This window comes from Scyliorhinus canicula, chromosome 11 (assembly GCF_902713615.1).
Source record: "Scyliorhinus canicula chromosome 11, sScyCan1.1, whole genome shotgun sequence".
Lineage (NCBI taxonomy): Eukaryota > Metazoa > Chordata > Chondrichthyes > Carcharhiniformes > Scyliorhinidae > Scyliorhinus > Scyliorhinus canicula.
In genome coordinates, this window is record NC_052156.1 from 14,403,120 (window position 1) to 14,425,467 (window position 22,348).

At 46.5% G+C, this 22,348-nt stretch overlaps 1 protein-coding gene across 1 annotated transcript in view; it reads right to left on the reverse strand.

Moving 5' to 3' along the window:
• LOC119973847 (protein phosphatase 1M-like) overlaps positions 1–18,142 on the reverse strand; it is a 41,886-nt gene extending 23,744 nt beyond the window's left edge. Inside the window, exons 1-2 of the mRNA XM_038812323.1 lie at positions 17,711–18,142; positions 1,160–1,280 (exon numbers count right to left, since the gene is read on the reverse strand). Coding sequence (XP_038668251.1) covers positions 1,160–1,280; positions 17,711–17,931 — 342 coding nt within the window. The 5' untranslated portion in view covers positions 17,932–18,142. The remainder of the gene's footprint in view (positions 1–1,159; positions 1,281–17,710) is intronic.
• Between the last annotated feature and the right edge of the window lie 4,206 nt (positions 18,143–22,348).

Here is a 22,348-nt window from a genome sequence, read left to right on the forward strand (position 1 = left end):
CTAAACGTATCAATAGCTTTCTAATGACGTACAGAAAGACTGTGCATTCAACAACAAAGCTCACCGGCTATACTGATGTTGAAAAGGAAAATACGCACACAGTTGGACCTTTTGGCTCCCCTTTCAATTTCAGAGAAGCCACGTGGCAACATCAGATGTAAGTGGGTAGAAGGGAACAACATTGCAAAAGCAGAGCCTTTGACCGTGGCGAATGTGTTCTTGTGAGAAATTACACCTCAGGTCAAAAATGGACTCCAGCAATTGTACTAGCCAAAATGGGTCTGATTTCATACACTCTACAATCCAACGATGACCAAATTTGGCGTCAGCACGCTGACCAATTAGTGCCTGCACTTAGTGAGAGTACAGAATCTGTACCAGATGTTTCCACCACAGAGAGTAGGGACAGTGACATGCCAGACTTGAGGACCACAACTGCCGAAATAGTGAAATCTGTTACGACAGAACCATCCACACAACCAGAGACAGTTCTGGAGTTGTTTTTCCAGATGTAACACCGACCAGTGTACAGGAAGGCACTCCTAGTACCCAAAAGAGTCAAGTTCCTACATCATGCTCTGTCAAAAGGAGACTGACGTCCACCTAAAAGACTATCTTATTAATGTACATATGTATCTGTAACATGACAATGTTAGTTATGGCACATTGTGCTGGATCTGGGTTGAAGTGTTTGATTACATAAAAATGCCGGGGACATTAAAGGAGTAAAGAGGGAGGGGTGCTATGTATCGGAGTAACACCATTGGCTGGTGTAATGTCACGTGTTATGCAATGACATCATCGGAGCGTTTTGCGGGCTTTTGGGGAGTTTGCCTGCGTATCCTGTTTGAGCAGCATCTTACACACAAATCTCTTGCACTACGTTATATAAACGTGAGGTGTGCCACTTCAGTTCTCTCTCTTTGTGGCTACAATAAGGAAGATAACAATATGGTGTTCCTAACCCCTATGACAGAGACTGCAAGTCGTGCATTGGACTCGTCAGTCACCGGAAAACTTGTTTTTAAGGAGAGAACAAGTCAACCTCGACTCAGAGGGACTGCTTAAGAACAACGTATGTCTGTCTGACCAGTCTATCATTGCCATTCAGTACACAAAACAGTTCAATTAAATCCATGTTGTTTTGTGTGGTACATACAGTGTCTTCATTTGGGCACAAGAGGACCCATTCTTCTTCAATGTCCATTGCTTTTCGGAGTAAAATTGGTCTACAGGTTGCCTGGTCTTCATTGAGAATACTTTTACCGGCATTTATAACCCTGTAAAAAATTTAAAAATTACAAATGTTAAACAAGAAATTATTTCTCCAAATCATCCTTTATTTGACCATGGTCCAGAGGTTTTACTCTACATTTTAGCAGTGCTCTCGAGCGAGCGTGTCACTACATTCTGTGCTTTTGGATTTGGAGAAAACGTTAAAGCCAATTGAGCACTATGTTAATAGGGGTAACTAAAGCACTGTAGATTTGTACTCGTGCCCATCTAACAAGAAAAACAGAGCTGCTTAAAGAGGTGAACAAATGACTTCATTTAGAGATTGTCTGTCACATAATAATCTTTATTATTGTCACAAGTCGGCTTACATTAACACTGCAATGAAGTTACTGTGAAAATCCCCTCGTCGCCACACTGCAGCGCCTGTTTGGGTACACAGAGGGGGAATTCAGAATGTCCAATTCACCAAACAAGCTTAAAGATTGTATGTGGAGGTTTTGCCACTTCAAGGCCAACTGTTTCTTTATTTCCACTTTAGCAAAAGAAAACCTTCTATAAACGGATGGCATGATGCAGAGAGACCACTTGACAAACAAAATATGGCACAGAAAGAAAACAGTGCTGGATAAGAACAATATGCTATGAATAGGATATAAAACGTGTTTAAACATCCAAACAAGGCTGCACCGACAGATGATCACAAGCACCCAGTTAGATGGAAAAGTGGAGCACGAACTGTTGCTGTTTTCCTTGGGAGGAGAAAGCAGAGCCTCGAGAACTCTGCATTCCTCCAAATCTGGCCTCTTGCACCTCCCTAGTTTTAATCATTCCACCATTCATGCTCCGTCGCCTCCGCCTCGAACTCTACAATTCCCTCCCTCGCCTCTCCTTTTAAGCGTTTATTTATCCCGATAGTTCTGCTCGAGTGTTGCTTCAGACCCAAACCGAGAACAGTGTAGAAGTTCGTAAACTCCCCAAGTTACCACGACAATGTGGAGCAGCACAGGTTAATGAAACTGAGGATATACCTCAGGCATTAAAAGGTAGACAATTACCACGTGACTGTGATGTATTTAATAACAGGACATTTGTTGGATGTTTCAGATTTGTCCAGATATCAGCCGGTGTCTCAGTACAGTGTGATTAGAATATTTTAAACCACTAGGTACGGCGTGGAGTTTTAGGCTGGTGGGATTGCCCTCCCCCCCCCCCCTCCCCATCTGAAGATGTGTCACGGCCACAGAGATGGGAGTTCCACCCCTCAGTCGGGAGGCAGTCCCCACCTCAAGCGCCAACTGGTTGGCTGACAGCTCTCAAGTTCCAACAGTGCCAGAGGCTGCAGTGGGTTGGGCTAGAATTGCCGGTAGGGGGTCCAAGACCAGGCAAATGTGGGGTTCTCGGGTCAGGGACGCGAGGCCCAGAGGGGGTGGGGAAAGGAGGGGCAGAGGGAGATGGGTGGGTGGCAAACCAACACCTCACATTTAAAATTCTTGGCCTTGTATTTAAATTGTTCTGCGATCTCACAGTTCGCCACCTGTAACCTCCTTCAGCAGTCAGACAGATTCCACTCCCTAGTTTCCTGTCGCTCTCTCGTCTCTTTTGCATTTTACCCTCCTCTTGGCTCACCATAATTCTCGTCCAAAAGAATTCCCTCCCTAATTGTGCCCATGTTCCTGACAGGTTGCCCATTATTCTACAAGCTCTTTGAAAGTCATTTATTTGAAGGTCTCTACGTGCAGAGTCGGCGCAATGAAAACATTTTAAAATCAAACTAGAGCCTCTGAATTGCCAGATGGAAAAGAAAAAGCAGAACAAAAATATTTTCTGAACAAGAGGAAACATGACGCAAATACCAACGTATTTAACTTTGGAATAGACTCGTGCTTCGTGTTGTAATAGGGTTACCTCGAGTCAAAAGTGAGCTGCACTTGCTTTGTGTTTCAGGGAGCTGATGGTGGCGGGCAAGAGGAAGAGAGTTAGAGGAGGCTTGCTGGGCTGCAAGAGGCACAAGAGATTGGGGTAAGATTGGAGGAACATGAATACAAAGAGGAGAATTTTAAATTGAGGCATTAGTGGACTGGGAGCGAATGCAAGTCAGTGGGCACAGGGCTGATGGGTGAACAGGACTTGATGCAGCAAAACATAATTATCAACATCATCCTGCCCTTATTATGTTAGAATAACTTGGCTCAGTGGTAACACTCTTGAACTTTGCCCTTTGTGACCTGGCAAGTCCCGTACAGAGACTTAATAATACATGACACATAATGTAGGCCAAGAACCCAGGAATGCTGTGTTGTCCAAGTTAACACCTTTCAGCTTAGCAATTTAGTTAATGCCCCCCATTATCCTTGTCCAACTGGATACAACAGCTTTGCAAAGACCACAGAGTTCTTGCAGTTTCCTGTTCAACCAACATCTAGCCCTCAAATCAACACCATCAAAATAGATTCGCTAGTCATTTATTCTTGTCTCACTTGTAGGTCCTCATTGCACAGGTTGGCTGCCTAGCCAGTTCCCAAATCAATAATAATTAATTGCCTGTGGACTGCTGTAAGGCTCCCTGAAGATATGAAAGGCACAACAGAAGTGAAAGTCTTTCCTGTGGTCAAATTGAGATTACGCTCTTTAGACATGTCAAGGTGTGGAAATTAACGCTGGAAAAATTAAGAGTGTTCACTGCCAATCATTCCTGCTGTTCTGCACTACAGCTCCACAACCCAATAACTAAGCATCACTGAGCCAGCATTCCTATTTTTTTTTTATTCAAGCAAAACGTGTGCACTAAATTGAAGGCAAGCCTCTCCATATCTGATACTTCCTTGCTGTTTGAAAGAAGGAATGCAGGTAAGGTCGTAGGCTCCAGAACTTGAGCAAACTGTAGCACAGCACATTGGCATAAAACACACAGAAATGTGTAGTTTGTTACAGCGTCGAAATAGCCCAGCCAGTCAGTGTTGGTGTATATTCTTCACATGAGCTACTGGTCCTAGTGCTATTTACCCAATCTGCTCCCATATCCCTTTAATCCCTACATCTCCCCAGTCATTGTAATGTTGACATACTGCTAGATTATGCCATTTGACCATATTGCTGAGTTTAAACAAACTCCATTTTCAAGGGCCTCAACTCAGTGTGGGAGTTAAACATTTTTAGAGGTGTCGTAAATATGCTTTGAAGGGTGGATAAGGTCCAGAAACCTTCAAGCTGTGAAGCTGTTTAAACCCCAGTTCTTTAACAATAAAAATACAGCCTATGTCAGTGAGTTATAAAACTATCAAGCTGTTAAGTTATTTAAATTCTAAGACACTGCCTATGTCAGAGAGAGTTGACAAAAATATCTGTTCTAGCAGTTACAATGGGTATTTGCTGACAATACATGGCGACAAACCACTTTTATAAAAAAATATTTTTATTGAAGTATTTGCAAAACTTTTATAACAATAACAAACAAAATAATAACATAAACATCAACATTGTAAGCTAGGCATTTCCCACCCAACCCCTACTGTACATCCCTTGACCATATTGTACCTACCCGCCCGCCACCCCCTTCAGATTGCTGCTTCTGCTGACATTTTAATTTTCCCCGAGAAAGTCGACGAATGGCTGCCACCTCCGAGAGAACCCCAACATTGACCCCCTCACGGCAAACTTTATTTCCTCCAGCTTGAGAAACCCAGCCATGTCACTGACCCAGGTCTCTACACTCGGGGGCTTTGAGTCCCTCCACATTAAAAGGATCGGTCTCCGGACTACCAGGGAGGCAAAGGCCAAAATGTCAGCCTCTTTCACTCCCTGAACTCCTGGGTCCTCTGACACTTCAAAGATTGGCATCTCTGGACTCAGCACCACCCGTGTACCTAGCACCTTGGACATTGCCTTGGCAAACCTCTGCCAGAACCCTCCAAGCTTCAGGATGTCCAAAACATGTGGACATGGTTTGCTGGGCTTCCCGCACACCTCGCACATCTATCTTCTACCCTGAAAAACTTGCTCATCCTCACCGCCGTCATGTATGCCCGGTGTACCACTTTAAATTGTATTAGACTGAGCCTGGCACATGATGAGGAGGAATTAACGCTGCTTAGGGCGTCCGCCCACAGACCCGCCTCTAACTCGCCACCTAGCTCCTCCTCCCACTTGCCCTTCAGTTCCTCCATCGGGGTCTCCTCCACCTCCAACAACTCCTGATAGATATCCGACACTTTCCCCTCCCCTACCCAGGTACCGGACACTACTCTGTCCTGTATCCCCCGTGGCGGGATCAGCGGGAAAGCCAACACCTGTTTCCTCAGAGAGTCCTGCACGACAAACCACTTCTTTCCACAAGGTCAGACCTCTCCCATCGGATCTCAGGGCCATCCAGAAACAGCCGCCAACCGAAGAAGCGAGGGAAATACGGCGGTCTGCAGGCGAGACTAAAACAACACGGTTTCAAGACTCCTCTCCCCCAGTATATTCTTGGCAAATGTCCAAGCGATCGAAAACAAGCTGGACGAGCTTAACGCCAGACTTAACTCTCAGAGGGAAGTAAGAGACTGCTGTGTGCTCACAGAGACGTGGCTCACCCCTGCCTCACCAGACTGTGCCATACAATCGAAGGCTTCTCAAAACACCGGATGGACCACACGGCATCATCGGGAAAAGCAAAGGGAGCAATTCCTCCTGGTGCTCGAACGTGATGACCCTGGCGACCTACTGCTGCCCGGACCTGGAATACCTGACCGTGAAGTGCTGCCCGTACTACCTTCCACGGGAGTTCACTTCAGCCATTGTCACAGCATCTACATACCATCCCATGAGGAAGGCGCTTGATGAATTGTACGCTGCTATAAATAACAATGAAAGAGAACACCCTTGTTCATCATGGCCGGGGACTTCAACCAGGCCAACCTCAAGAGTGTACTGCCAAAATTCCACCAAAACATCTCCTGTCCCACCAGGGGTGCCAACACACTGGGCCACTGCTACACAAAAATCACGGGCACGTTCAGTTCCTACCCCCGACAACACTTTGGAAAATTGGACCATAAGACAGTGCTCCTTCTCCCGGGAAACAAGCAGAAACTAAGCGGAGATTCCAGCTAAGAAGGTCGTGCAGTGATGGTCCGGGGCAACAGAAGAGCTCCTATGTGACTGCTTGGAGTTAGTGGACTGGTCAATATTTAAGAACTCAGCAACCAGCCAAAGACGGTAATACATACGTTCCCCAACTGGAAACCATGGCCTAAATCGGGAGATTGACTCCCTACTGAAGGCCAGGTGTGAGGCGTTCAAGATAGACGGCCCTGACCTGTACCAGAAATCCAGGTACGACCTCCGTAAAGTCATCAGGGATGCCAAGAGACAATGACAGACTAAACTAGAGTCACAGACTAACGTCGTGGACTCTTGTCAGTCGCGACGAGGCTTAAACAACATAAGGGGTGACAAAGCAAAGCCGAGTAGAATCTCCAGCAGCAGCGCATCCCTTTCCGATGAACTCAATGCATTCCATGCCCGGTTTGAGCAGGAAACCATCAAACTGTTGTCAACTGCCCCAGCAACCTTGGCCACACCCATACCCACCATCACAGCTTCCGAAGCCAGGTCAGCCTTCTCGAAAATGAACCCACGGAAGGCGTTGGGTCCGGATGGGAGTCCCTGGTCGTGCACTCAGATCCTGTGCTGACCAGCTGGTGGATATGTTCATGGCCATCCTCAACCTCTCCCTTCTCCGTTCTGAGGTCTCCACCTACTTCAAGAAGACCACCATCATACTGGTGTCAAAGAAGAAATGAGAAACGTGCTTCAACGACTACCATCCGGTGGCCCTGACATCCATCACTACGAAGTGCTTCAAGAGGTTGGTCATGAAACAAATCAACTCTATAATCCCAGAATGCCTTGATCCCGTGCAATTCTCATACCACCGCAACCGGGCCACAGCTGACACCATCTCCCAGGCCCTACACTCATCTCTGGAGCATCTCGACAACAAGGAGTCCTGTGTCAGACTCCTATTTGTTGACTACGGCTCCGCCTTCAAGACCATAATCCCAGCCATCCTCACATCAAAGGTCTGAAAATCTCGGACCTGGCTCCTCCCTCTGCAACTGGATCCTCAACTTTCTGATCCATAGACCACAATCAGCAAGGATAAACAACACTTCCTCCACGATAGTCCTCAATACCGGGGTCCCACAAGGCGGTGTACTAGCCCCCTACTATACTCCCTATACACACACACATCTGTGTGGCAAAATTTGACTCCAACTCCATCTACAACTTTGCTGATGACTTGACTATCGTGGGTCGGATCTCAAACAACGATGAGTCAGAGTACAGGAGGGAGATAGAGAACCTAGTGGAGTGGTGAAACAACAACAATCTCTCTCTCAATGTCAGCAAAACTAAAGAGCTGGTCATTGACTTCAGGAAGCAAAGTACTGTGCACACCCCTGTCTGCATCAACGGGGCAAAGGTAGAGATCGCTGACAGCTTCAAATTCCTAGGTGTGCACATCACCAGCAATCTTTCCTGGTCCACCCATGACCAAGATAGCACAACAATGCCTGTACTTTCTCAGGACATTAAGGAAATTCAGCATGTCCACATTGACTCTTACCAACTTTTTACCATAGAAAGCATCCTATTTGGCTGCATCACAGCCTGGTATAGCAACTGTCCAAGGCCGTAAGAAACTACAGAGAGTTGTGAACACAGCCCAGTCCATCACACAAACCCCCCCCCCCCCCCCCCACCCACCCCCATTGACTATCTACACCTCCCGCTGCCTGGGGAAAGCGGGCAGCATAATCAAAGACCCCTCCCACCCGGCTTACTTACTCTTCCAACTTCTTCCATCGGGCGGGAGATACAAAACTCTGAGAACACGCACTAACAGGTTCAAAAACAGCTTCTTCCCTGCTGTTAGCAGACTCCTGAACGACCCTCGTATAGACTGATCTGATCTCTTCACACCTGTTCTTACTGAGTGCTACTACACTCCGAATGCTTCACCCAATGCCTGTGTCTATGTATTCACTGCATGCCCTTCATGTATGGAACGATTTGTCTGGACTGTATGCAGAACAATACTATTCACTGTACCTCAGTACACGTGACAATAAACAAATCCAATCCAATCCCTTAAGGGATACCATTATGTCATTATTAAGATTGGCTCAACCTATTAATTCAGTAGAGGGATCCTAAATTCACAACTTGATTGGTAGCTCAAAGAAGTTAAAGGATTAGGTGTATTTGATGTGGGATTATGAATACAAGTCTGCTTTTTAAATATAAGTCTTTTTAAATAAGGGATTAAGTACTTAAGAGATTTAAACGTTTTGAATGGGTTTTCCTAAATGCAGTGTTTTTTAACCATTGTAAAGACTAACAGATATTGAAACCTTTATATTATTTCATCGCAACGTGGCTCCTGAGGTGAATACAGGGCGAGTTGGCATAAAGGATGCAAGGACAAAGGGTAGTGGATGGGTTGGCATTAAATTGGCAATGTGACTATACAGGAGCTATGAGGGTAGGTGGCTAGAATGAGTTAACATGGACGGGGCATGGAGAGTAGTACAAAACAACTTGGACAGAAAGCCAAATGGGCCTTTCAAACAGCCCACTTACCAGCCTCTGTGGCTGCCTCCGATTTGCGTCCAGGGGCAGTGGACCCAACTCTGACCAACGCGCCATATGCTACCCACCTTAGGAGAGAAAACCCAGGCGATAGTTCCTGCCTAGACTAACCTTGGGAGGTGAATTCTACAGCTTCACAACACACACCAACTGCTTCAGGCAGCATTTACTCAAACTCGGTACAGGTAGAGTGGTGCTCAGCAAAGGATACCTTTCATTTCTGCATGCGGTTTTATATTTTGGGAGCAAAGACTGACGTATTATATCATTTTAAAAAATTGAAGTAACCAAGTGTCGCAAGAGTGTTCAATGATTCATGATACTTTACACCACACTGTCATCTAAATGAAACTCTGACGTTATTATCCAGTGTCACAGCATTGATAGTCACATGACCACACATCAACACTATAATGTGATATTATCCATCAAATCCAAGAAATGGGGTTCTCTTCAGCGCTTGCTAGAATCTGTATTTGTGTTTTGTTTCTAAAATGCAAGCTTCCAGCCGAGTTGTTTTTTGTTTCCAAGAAGGTGATTAACATGGGACTATGACCAGCTGGAAACATTTGCAACATTAGCAGGGTCCACGTGGGATCTGGCAGGGCACAGTACTGGCTCAATGTGCACCCAATTTGGGCTTGTCTGCCAAAGCCAAGGCAATGGTGCCCGACTGTTTGGAGGTGCAGCTAGAGGTCATGGAAAAGGCTGAAACATTCACCCTGCCCTTCTCAGCCCTTTGGGGGGGGGGGGGGGGGGGGGGGGGGAACGGATTCAAATCCCACCATAACAATTGGTGCAATTTAAATTCAGTTAATAAAATCAGCAATGGAAAGCTAGTCTCAGTGACCACAAAACCATTGTTGATGATCATACAAACCCGTCTGGTTCACAAAATGCCCCATTAGGGAATGAAATCTGCCATCCTTACCTGGTCCAACTTCCAGGTGACTCCTAACTGCTCTCGGAAATGGCCCAGCAAGCCTCAGTTCAAAGGCAATTAGGGATGGGCAACAAATCCTGGACCAGCCAGCAACACCCTCTGGTGGACGACTATGAAAGGAGAAAACTAGCCAACTATGCAAGAATAAAAATACAATTTCACAGGCTTAAAGGATGATAATTTTCCTTGAAACAGAGTCCTTGTTTGGTCAGGTCAACAGGAAGTATTTTCAGAACATGGGGCGGCATGGTGGCACAGTGGTTAGCACTGCTGCCTAACAGCATCCAGGACACGGGTTCGATTTGAACCTCGGGTGACTGTCTGTGTGGAGTTTGGACTGTGTGCCACCCTAAGGAACCCTCCCCCCCAATCCCACCTCTGGCACTGGAGTCTCTGCCGCATTTACTGCAGAAGATGACTCCGGACCGAGGTGGTGCACGATTCGCTGCCCTCTGTTTTCTCTGGGCCCCTCTGATATGAAGTGAAATGAAAATCGCTTATTGTCACGAGTAGGCTTCAAATGAAGTTACTGTGAAAAGCCCCTAGTCGCCACATTCCGGCACCTGTCCGGGGAGGCTGGTACGGGAATCGAACCGTGCTGCTGGCCTGCTTGGTCTGCTTTAAAAGCCAGCGATTTAGCCCAGTGAGCTAAACCAGCCCCTGATATCCCGCTGAAACGCTACATATATGCCAACATGTTAAATAAAACCAATACTTTTTATGAAGCACAGCAGAAGTGCTTCAAGACAGTATCAATAGTAAACATCTGACCCCCCCAACTATCAAAGTGATTTTCATACAAAATTTCCATGTTCATAAACCTCCCCACAGCTTTGATCTGCAACTCAAGGTATGGAAGAAAGGACAGAAACTTTGCCTACACGGAATGAAAGGGGTGGGAGAGAAATCTTAACGCTTCAACAGTCCGAGTGAATGATAGGCTTTCCATACAAGTGATTTCCTCCAACTCATTTGTTTAGTTTGGAATAGCTAACTCTCCGCAGGCCTGGAGAATATTGCACTTGAAGTTCAGATTTGAAATGCATGTAGCTTCTTACCCAATATGAGAAATATTCAGTTTTCTCATTTTAACAACCACAATTTGGATTTATACCTCAGCTTTAACATTTAAAAGAAAGTGTCAAAGTCATTCGTGAACGAAATGATGGACGGAGAAATGAGATAATGGAAATAAAGGAACTATTAATCAGTAATAGTTAAACCCCAAGCTTGCCACTACTTAATCGACACTTCTTGTTTTAACTTCCCCTTTTCAAACTTTAGGTGTCTGACACTAATCAATCATGATTCTTCACTTAACAATAAGTTTGCTCCTTCGACCATGGATCTACAAACATTAACACAAAATTATTTTGATGCAAATTTCCAACAAAGCTGAAATTAAAGTTTAAGTAGAGGTTGAGAAGGAAGAAACAGAGAGCTCCCAAGCGCACTTTTAAATCTTGCTGGCCATCAGGATTACACAATGGAAGCGGAGTTGGGAGGGGAGATCAATTGGGGAGCATGGAGTGAGGCACTGCGTAGGGTAAACGGGTCCTCCTCATGTGCAAGGATGAGCCTGATACAGTTTAAGGTGGTGCACAGGGTGCATGACTCGGGTGAGAATCATAGAATTTACAGTGCAGAAGGAGGCCATTCAGCCCATCGAGTCTGCACCGGCTCTTTGAAAGAGCACCCTACCCAAACCCACACCCCCACCCTATCCCCACAACCCAGGAGGAAACCCACGCACACACGGGGAGAACGTGCAGACTCCACACATACAGTGACCCAAGCCGGGAATCGAACTTGGGAATGAGTGGGTTCTTTCAGGGGGTAGCAGATGAGTGTGAGGTGTGGGCGGGGGCCAGCGAATCATGTGCACATGTTTTGGGGTTGCAAAAAATTGGGAAGATTCTGGGCGGGAGTGTTCGCAGTCTTAGCCAGGACAGTGGAGGAGGAGGTGGATCCGGACCCTTTGGTGGCGAGGAACCAGAACTCATGGAGAGGAGAAAGGCCGTGTTGTGGCCTTTGCCCTCTCTCATTGCACGGCGGCGAATTTTGCTGGAGTGGCGGTCGGCATTGCCACCGGGGGTAGCGGCTTGGTTGGGTGACCTGTACGACTTCTTGCGATTACAGAAGATAAAATATGAGTTAATGGACTCTTCGGGGGGGGGGTTTGAGGAAAGGTGGGGGATGTTTGAGACCGTGTTTGAGGGGCTGTTCATCACGGGGAGGTGGTGATGAAAAAGAGAAAAAATCTGTACAGACTGAATAGTTGATTGTAGGAAAGCATGTTTCCCAGGGTGTTTGTTCGCTGTAACCTGTTCTGATACATGTTTACAATAAAATACGTTTTTAAAAAAAGGATTGCACAATGGAGTGTAAGAGGGGAGGGAATACAAGGAGAAATTAAGTCGCTATGCAACATAAACAAAGTGCTGAAAATGCTCAGCAGGTCTGGCAGCACCTGTGGGGAGGGAAACAGAGTTAATGATTTAAGTCAAAGGTGACACTGCCTTGGAACCTGAAGTTATTGTCTGGAACGCATGGCCCGGATAGCAGATTCAATAGTTACTTTCTAAAGGAAATTGGATACACTTGAATAGGAAAAGAAATGCAAGGTTATGGTGAGTTAATATTGGGGAAAACAAGGATAACAAAGGACTTTGAACAAATAGGTTATATCTGTTTTCGTAGCAGAAGATGCTGCAAGCATCCCAATAATAATAATCTTTATTAGTGTCGCAAATGACATTAACACTGCAACGAAGTTGCTGTGAAAAGCCCCTAGTCGTCACACTCCGGCGCCTGTTCAGGTACACTGAGGGAGAATACAGAACGTCCAATTCATCTAACAAGCATGTCTTTCGGGACCTGGGGAGGAAACCGGAGCACCCGGAGGAAACCCACACAGACACAGAGGGAACGTGCAGACTGCACAGACAGTGACCCAAGTCGGAAATCGATTGGATTGGATTTGTTTATTGTCACGTGTACAGAGGTACAGTGAAAAGTATTTTTCTGCATGCAGCTCAAACAGACCATTTAGTATGTGAAAAAAAATGTAATAAGGCAATAGGGCATCACAGGTACACCGTGAAAATACATAGAAACAAACATCAGGTAAACAAACAGTGTGTTGTATCAGTCAGATCAGTCCATATGTTTAGCACACAGGGCTAAATCGCTGGCTTTTAAAGCAGACCAAGGCAGGCCAGCAACATGGTTCAATTCCCGTACCAGCCTCCCGGAACAGGTGCCGGAATGTGGTGACTAGGGGCTTTTCACAGTAACTTCATTGAAGCCTACGCGTCACAATAAGCGATTTTCATTTTCATGTTTAGGAGTCTAGTAACAGCGGGGAAGAAGCTGTTATTGAATCTTTTTGTGCGAGTTCTCAGGACTTTTGTATCTCCTGCCCGATGGGAGAAGCGAGAAGAGTGAGTGGGCCGGGTGGGAGGGGTCTTTGATTGTGCTGCCCTCTTTCCCAAGGCAGTGGGAAGAGTAGATAGAGTCAATGGATGGGAGGCGGGATTGTGTGATGGACTGGGTGGTGTTCACGACTCTCTGAAGTTTCTTGTGGTCAAACCCAGTGCGCTGTGAAACAAGAGTGCTAAGCACTGTGCTACTGTGCCACCCAATAATACTACAAACTCAAGAAGCAAAGGGGAACAAGGAACAGAGATCAATGCTGGGCCTCAACTATCTTTGCTCGAAATTAATGACTTAGATGAAGGAATTGGGAGCAATGTATCAAAATTTGTTGACACTACAAAGCTGGTTGGGACAGCAGGCTGTGAGCAGGATACAATGAGTCTATCTGGGATATAACTGGGTTAAGTAAGTGGACAAAAAATTGGCAGCTGGAGTATAATGTGAGGTTATCCACTTTGGTGGGGTGAATAGAAAAGCAAAATATTGTTTAATTGGAGGGAGGCTACAGAATGCTGTGAAACGTAGGGATAGGGATACCCTCATACATTAATCCCAAAACACTAGCATGCAGGTACAGGATGCAAGTAGAAATACAAACGGAGTGTTGACCCTTATTACAAGAAAGCTGGAGAATTAAAGTTGGAAAGTATTGCTAAAACGATACAGGGCGTTGGTGGAAGCACGCCTAGAACACTGTGTAAACTTCTGATCTCCTTCGTCAAGGATGGATATACTCGAATTGGAGACAAGTTCAGAGATCCCTGGGATGAAGGAGCTGGCTGCGCCTGTCTCATCGGAGCTCAGAAGAATGGGTGGTGATCTTATTGAAAAATAAAAGATTCTGAGTGGGTATGACAGGGCAGATGCATTTTTAAAATAAATTTAGAGTACCTAATTCTTTTTTTTTTCCCCAATTAAGGGGCAATTTAATGTGGTCAAATCACCTACCATGCACATATTTTGGGTCGTGGGAATGAGACCCACGCAGACATGGAGAGAATGGGCAAACTCCACACGGACAGTGACCTGGGGACGGGATCAAATCCGGGTCCTCGCTGCCACGAGGCAGCAGTGCTAACCACTGCACCATGTGTTACCCTGACAGGGTAGATGCTGACATGATGTAATAATAATAATGATCTTTATTCGTCTCACAAGTTGGCTTGCATTAACACTGCAATGAAGTTACTGTGAAAAGCCCCTAGTCGCGAGGCTCCGGCACCTGTTTGGGTATGCAGAGGGAGAATTCAGCACCTAACCCTAACCCAAGTGCGGAATCAGGTGGGTGAACTTGCAGCATGGGTTGGTACCTGGGACTTTGATGTTGTGGCCATTTCGGAAACATGGATAGAGCAGGGACAGGAATGGTTGTTGTAGGTTCGGGGTTTAGATGTGTCAGTAAGCTAAGGGAAGGTGGTAAATGAGGGGGAGGGGTGGCATTGTTAGTCAAGGACAGTATTACGGTGGCAGAAAGGACGTTTGATTAGGACTCGTCCACTGAGGTAGTATGGGCTGAGGTTAGAAACAGGAAAGGAGAGGTCACCCTGTTGGGAGTTTTCTATAGGCCTCTGAAAAGTTCCAGAGATGATTCTGGATAGGAGCGAAAGCAACAGGGTAGTTGTTGTGGGGGACTTTAACTTTCCAAATATTGACTGGAAACGCTATAATTTGAGTACTTTAGATGGGTCAGTTTTCGTCCAATGTGTGCAGGAGGGTTTCCTGACATAGTATGTAGATAGGCCAACAAGGAGCCACATTGGATTTGGTACTGGGTAATGAACCAGGCCAGGTGTTAGATTTGGAGGTAGGTGAGCACTTTGGTGACGGTGACCACAATTCGGTTACGTTTACTTTAGCAATGGAAAGGGATAGGCATATACCGCACGGCAAGAGTTATAGCTGGGGGAAAGGCAATTATGATGCGATGAGGCAAGACTTAGGATGCATAGGATGGGGAAGGGAACTGCAAGGGATGGACACAATTGAAATGTGGAGCTTGTTCAAGGAACAGCTACTGCGTGTCCTTGATAAGTATGTAGCTGTCAGGCAGGGAGGAAGTGGTCGAGCGAGGGAAACGTGGTTTACTAAAGTAGTTCAATCACTTGTCAAGAGGAAGGAGGCGGCTTATGAAAAGATGAGACGTGAAGGTTCAGTTAGGGCGCTTGAGAGTTACAAGTTAGCCAGGAAGGACCTAAAGAGAGAGCCAAGAAGGGCCAGGAGGGGACATGAGAAGTCCTTGGCAGGTAGGATCAAGGAAAACCCTAAAGCTTTCTATAGGTATGTCAGGAATAAAAGAATGACCAGGGTAAGAGTAGGGCCAGTAAAGGACAGTAGTGGGAAGTTGTGCGTGGAGTCCGAGGAGATAGGAGAGGCGCTAAATGACTATTTTTCGACTGTATTCACACAGGAAAAACACAATGTTGTTGAGGAGAATACTGAGATGCAGGCTACTAGACGAGACAGGATTGAGGTTCATAAGGTGTTAGCAATTCTGTAAAGTGTGAAAATAGATAAGTCCCCTGGGCCGGATGGGATTTATCCTAGGATTCCCTGGGACGCTAGGGAGGAGATTGCAGAGCCTTTGGCTTTGATCTTTATGTCGTCATTGTCTACAGGAATAGTGCCAGAAGATTGGAGGATAGCAAATGTTGTCCCCTTGTTCAAGAAGGGGAGTAGAGACAACCCCGGTAACTATAGACCAGTGAGCCTTACTTCTGTTGTGGGCAAAGTCTTGGAAGGGATTATCAGAGATAGGATTTATAATCATCTAGAAAGGAATAATTTGATTAGGAATAGTCAACACGGTTTTGTGAAGGGTAGGTCGTGCCTCACAAACTTTATTGAGTTCTTTGAGAAGGTGACCAAACAGGTGGACGAGGGTAAAGCAGTTGATGTGGTGTATATGGATTTCAGTAAAGCGTTTGATAAGGTTCTCCACGGTAGGCTATTGCAGAAAATACGGAGGCATAGGATTGAGGATGATTTAGCAGTTTGGATCAGAAATTGGCTAACTGTAGGAAGACAGAGGGTGGTGGTTGATGGGAAATGTTCAGCCTGGAGTTCAGTTATTAGTGGTGTACCACAAGGATCTGTTTTGGGGCCATTGCTGTTTGTTATTTTTATAAATGACCTGGAGGACGACATAGAAGGATAGGTGAGGAGTAAATTTGCGGATGACACTAAAGTCGGTGGAGTTGGGGACAGTGCAGAAGGATGTTGCAGGTTACAGAGGGACATAGATAAGCTGCAGAGCTGGGCTGAGAAGTGGCAAATAGAGTTTAATGCAGAAAAGTGTGAGGTGATTCATTTTGGAAGGATTAACAGGAATACAGAGTATTGGCCTAATGGTAAGATTCTTGGTAGTATGGATGAGCAGAGAGATCTCGGTGTCCATGTACATAGATCCCTGAAAGTTGCCACCCAGGTTGATAGGGTTGTTAAGAAGGTGTACGGGGTGTTAGCTTTTATTGGTAGAGGGATTGAGTTTCGGAGCCATGAGGTCATGTTGCAGCTGTACAAAACACTGGTGCAGCCACATTTGGGGTATTGCGTGCAGTTCTGGTCGCCACATTATAGGAAGGATGTGGAAGCATTGGAAAGGGTGCAGAGGAGATTTACCAGGATGTTGCCTGGTATGGAGGGAAGATCTTATGAGGAAAGGCTGAGGGACTTGAGGCTGTTTTCGTTAGAGAGAAGGTTAAGAGGTGACTTAATAGAGGGATACAAGATTAGATAGGGTGGACAGTGAGAGCCTTTTTCCTCAGATGGTGATGGCTAGCACAAGGGGACATAGATATAGGACAGATGTCAGAGGTAGGTTCTTTACTCCGAGAGTAGTAAGGGTGTGGAATGTCCTGCCTACAACAGTAGTGGACTCGCCAACATTAGGGGCATTTAAATGGTCATTGGATAAACATATGGATGATAAGGGAATAGTGTAGATGGGCTTTAGATTGGTTTCACAGGTCGGTGGAACATGGAGGGCCGAAGGGCCTGTACTGCGCTGTAATGTTCTATTGTTTAGCAGTGTTGTCAATGGACTAATAATCCAGAGACACACAGTAACACTGTAGGGACCCAGATTCCATGGCAGATGGTGCAATTCGAATTCATGTTTAAAAATTCAGTATAAAATCCCCTTAGGTGTTGTTGGTCCTCAGGTTAAATCACCACCAGTCAGCTCTCCCCCTTAAAAAGTTAAAAGGGCCAATGGTCCTCTGGGACTATGGCAACGTCACCTTATATCACAACTTCTTTCAAGAACAAAAAGGGTCTGTGTACAAAAGATTAGTTCTATTATTTCAGCACAAATTGTTTTTGGGAAGGCACGTTAAAGATTATTGAGTAACATTTTGTTGCAATTAAGGGGACAGTATCTGTCCTGGTTGCGCCGAAGTTTTGGTGGAAAGTTATTCTTTACATTTTGAAGACAGGTTGTTATTTCCTGTTGAAACTCACTCAGCGTAGCCCGTGTTCCAGGGCAGTTTCTTGTTCTTGGGAGGCAGCAGGACCGGCCTGGCTCTTTCATCGCCGTTCTGGCTCGTCTCCGCCGGACTTTGGTGCAGGAAGTGCGGCCGGCTGTAGAGCCTGTGTGTCGGTGTGGGCTCCGGGCGAGGGGAGCTCGGGGACGGGCGGCTGCTGCTCAGGGACGCGGTCCTTCTCTTCAACCTCTTAAACATGCCCGCTGCGGGAGGGAGCGAATTCACAATGTCCTCCTCTCCCCTCCCAGTCCAGGCGGAATGAAACTCTTTCTAACCAGGAACAGATCCCTCTTGTTCCATTTGTCGGGAGGAAGTCGATCCACTGCTCTCCAAAACCGCTTGGAAACAAGTGAGGGAGTTCCCTCCCTTTCCTTTCCTTTCCTCTCCTCCCCTCTCAGTGTGTCATCTGTGTTGTGTAAACCCCGTGGCGCAGACTGTGTGCCCAATTACACAGCTCCGTCTGATTTAACAGCGAGAGAGAGAATCTGCACTGAAAAAGGAGGCCATTCAGCCTGTCCAAAGGACCAACCATTCAGTCCATCTTAAAGTTCTGCAACTCTTCTGAAGTACACACCCTATTTTCCCCGGCCTTCTGGATAAGATCAAGCCCCAAATGAGGTGCAATGCCTTTTCTTGTCAGCTTGCATCTTGTATGTGGAGGCCATGGATTGGATTCTGTTTGAATTTGAATTGTTTCTTTTGCAGCATGCCGCAAAATGGAGGGTCCCGTCCACTTCGCGCATTGTACTAAGAATGGGATAAAGAATGAAAATAAAATAAACAGATCCGATTCTCTTTTGAAAGCACAACTGGTTTGTTTGGAATCACTGGCTTTCGGAGCACAGCTCCTTCATCATCTCACCTGAGGAAGGAGCTGCGCTCCGAAAGCTAGTGATTCGAAACAAACCTGTTGGACTTTAACCTGGTGTTGTGAGACATTCTTACTGTGCCTACCCCAGTCCAACGCCAGCATCTCCACAATATGGCTTTTGAAAGCTATTATTGAATCCGCTTCCACCAGCCTTCAGGCCATGCAGTGCAGACCAGGGCGAGTGACTGCACAAACAAAACCATTTTCATCTCATCAGCCTCTGTTATTACAATTGCCTCTGCTTCCGGCCTGGGGATTTGTGCCAACATCATTCTGCTTCCTGCCGCTCAGGCTCGTTCCTCACCGGGCGGTGTGTTAATGTCACTGGCCTCCTAAATCCAGAGGCCCAGCCAGGGCAGGGGTTCAAATCCCACCCACAGCAGCAGGAGGAGTTTGAATTCAATTCTTAAGATCTGGAATTTCAAATTACTGTTAGTAATGGTGACCATGAACGATTGTTGTAACAACCCATCTGATTCGCGGGTCCACCTTTAGGAAGGAAATCTGCCATCCTTACCTGGTCTGGCCTACATGTGACTCCAGACCCACAGCAATGTTGTTGACACTGAACTGCCTTGGGAAGTGGGAAAAGCCACGCGCACGTAACCGTCTCCCAACCTGAAAATGAACTGTTTATATCGACTGTCTGTTCTCTGTCCTGGCCACTAGGGGTTTTTCACAGTAACTTCATTGCAGTGTTAATGTAAGCCTACTTGTGACAATCAAGATTATTATTATTATTTAATCAACTTCAACTCCACGAGCCTCGTCTTTCACATTAGCCTTTTGTGCGGCATCTTAACAGATGCCTTTTGGAAATTTAAAAACACTATCCCCTGGTTCTCCTTTACCAACCCCGTCCGGCCCATTCGAGGAAAGGACTGCTCATTTTGCAGCACTCGCAGACCGATGTTGTGATGAATCAGAAATGAATGATAGCAAAATCAACCTTTTAGGAGGTGGGTGGCTCCAAACCCTATTGGCTAAATGTTATGCATCCCTTCACGATCATTTCCCTGTCGGGGAGTGTGCTCACTGAAAGAATATCCTGTTTGGACCCATCATCCCAACAATCCTACCTGCAGCATGCTCTGACCAGCCTCATTGGCTAATATAACGAGTACCCGGGGGAAAAAGATCCTTACGTTGGCCTCCTCACACTCAGAACCTGACGAATACCGCACCATTCACCAGTTCAAAATATCTGTGAGAAAAGTGTTCAATCCTGAATAGTCCATAGGATGTGATATAGCAAAAAGCAGGAAGAGAGATTCTGGGATTCTCCGTAGCCCAACGGCGAAATCGGGATCGGCGATCGGATGGAGGATAGCTTCCGATGCCGGATTCAGGGCAGGCGCTGGTTTGACAACACTGCGCCCCTTCCAAATTGGCGCCATCGAGACACGCGACAGTCGCAAGACCGTTGGAGTGTCATTAGCCAGCCCACCCGCAATGTCCCACCCCCGATGGGATGAGTTCCTGATGGCGCGGGCCACGTGTGGTCCCAGGGGTCAGGAACCTGGCGTGCCGGATGCGGACAGTGTCCAACGCCGCCACACTCATCCGGGATCCATCCCGCTGGCCGGGGGGCTCTGAGGGGCTGCGGGGAGTGGTGGAGGGTGGCCAGGGGGTGGGCTGTGGGGTAGGGGTGGGCGGGCTCGGGTTCCAGCACACCCGGTACCATGTTTTCTGGTGCAATTGGTGCAGCTCGTCAGCCCTGCGCATGCGCAGCCCGAGACCCGGCCATTCTCTGCCCGTTTTCCGCGCGATCCGTGGGTATTCCACGCGGCGCCGGTGTTAGCCTCTCACTGGTACCGGAATCGGTGAGGGGTTTGCACCCATTTTCCCGTTGTGCGTCACCTGTGTATTCTCCATTGGCGCTGGCACTTAGCCTCAGGAATGGAGAATTCCGCCCTCTGTGTTTTATGCTGGAATGGAGAATTCCGCCCTCTGTGTTTTATGCTATGTTATCAATGTCAGCCACTGGGGAAAGGGAGATGTGAAACCATACATTTTATCAGAATAGCACGAATTTAACACTCAAAGTGCAAGTACATTATCATTAAATCACCTGCAATGCTTCAAAATTTCAAAATGGTAGAGTGCCTGCTGCTGAACCATCTAAAGTCCACCAATCTGTAAACCACCATCAGTCTTATAGAAGCATTGAATGTAGTATAAAAGTTGATGAAGGGGAATCTACAGTGACTTATATGGCGTGAGACCCCTGACATGTGGGAAAGCAAAGGCAAAAACCGAGCGAGAATGTTCTGGCGCCATGTTCTGTACAGAAGCACTCAGATTATATCAAAACATTTTTTTTTCTTTTTGGCAACTGATGCCTCAAACAAAAGTGTTTCCCTTAGTTTTGTGATGTTTCAATTTTGAGAAGGGACTCAAGCATTTACTTTTGGGTTTGTACAGAGATAGCCAGGAAACCTCGGCAGCAATCGCAGCCGAAATGTCATCCCAACTTAGTCTTCGGCTTTGAGGAGGGCACACAAAGCCAGGGAATACACAACAAACAGGAAGACGTTGAGAGGGGTTGAGAAAGTGAAAGTCCTTGGAGTGCACATCCACAGGTCCTTGAAGGTGGCAAGACAGATGGACAAGGTGGCCAAGAGAGCATCTGGAATGCTTTCCTTTATTGGGCGAGGTATTGAATACAGGAGCAAGGATGGAATGATGGAACTGTGTAAAACGCTGGTTAGGCCACAGCTGGAGTTCTGTGTACCGTTCTGATCATCATGTCACAGGAAGGACATCATTGCTCTGGAGAGAGTGCAGAGGAGATCAACAAGAATGTTGCCAGGGCTTGAAAATCGCAGCCATGAGGAGAGATTGGAAAGGCTAGGGTTGTTTTCCTTAGGACAGAGGAGGCTAAGGGGTGACCTAATTGAGGTGAGCAAAATTATGAGGGGCCTGGACAGGAAATATTTGTTTCCCCCTAGCTGAGGGGTCAATTACCAGAAGGCATAGATTTAAAGTGATTGGTAGAAAATTTAGAGGGGATATGAGGGGAAAACCTTTTGCCCAGAGTTCACTGCTTAAATTGGTGGTTGGGGCTGAAATGCTCAACTCACTGAAAAGGTACCTGGATGTGCATCTGAAGAGCTGTAACCAACAAAGCTACCGACCAGGTGCTGGAAAATGAGATTAAAATGAGCGGCTAGTTTCCTTTCCTCTTTTTTGGCTGGCGCAGACACAGTGGGCTAAATGAAATGAAATGAAAATCGCTTATTGTCACAAGTAGGCTTCAAATGAAGTTACTGTGAAAAGCCCCTAGTCGCCACATTCTGGCGCCTGTTCGGGGAGGCTGGTATGGGAATTGAACCGTGCTGCTGGCCTGCCTTGGTCTGCTTTCAAAGCCAGCGATTTAGCCCTGTGCTAAACAGCCCCTGGCCTCTGTCTGCATTGTAACCTTTTACGGTTCTATGATCTCAGCCTGGGGAGATTTCCTGCTTAATATCTTCGGTACTTCTTACATCCACCCGAGAGGACAAGAAGTTTCAACCAAAGGATGGCACATCCAACGATGCAACAGAGGACTCCCCCCAGTACCGCACAGAACTATCATCCCGCTCAAGACTCTGGGCTAGCGCTTGAACTCACAACCTACTAACTCTGAGGTGAACGTACTACTCACAAAACCATGGCTGACAGGGTAATGGTGAGGGTGAGGGGTGAAATGGATAGGTTGTGAGTGGGTAAAGATCTGGCAAATGAAGTATAATGTGGGCAATT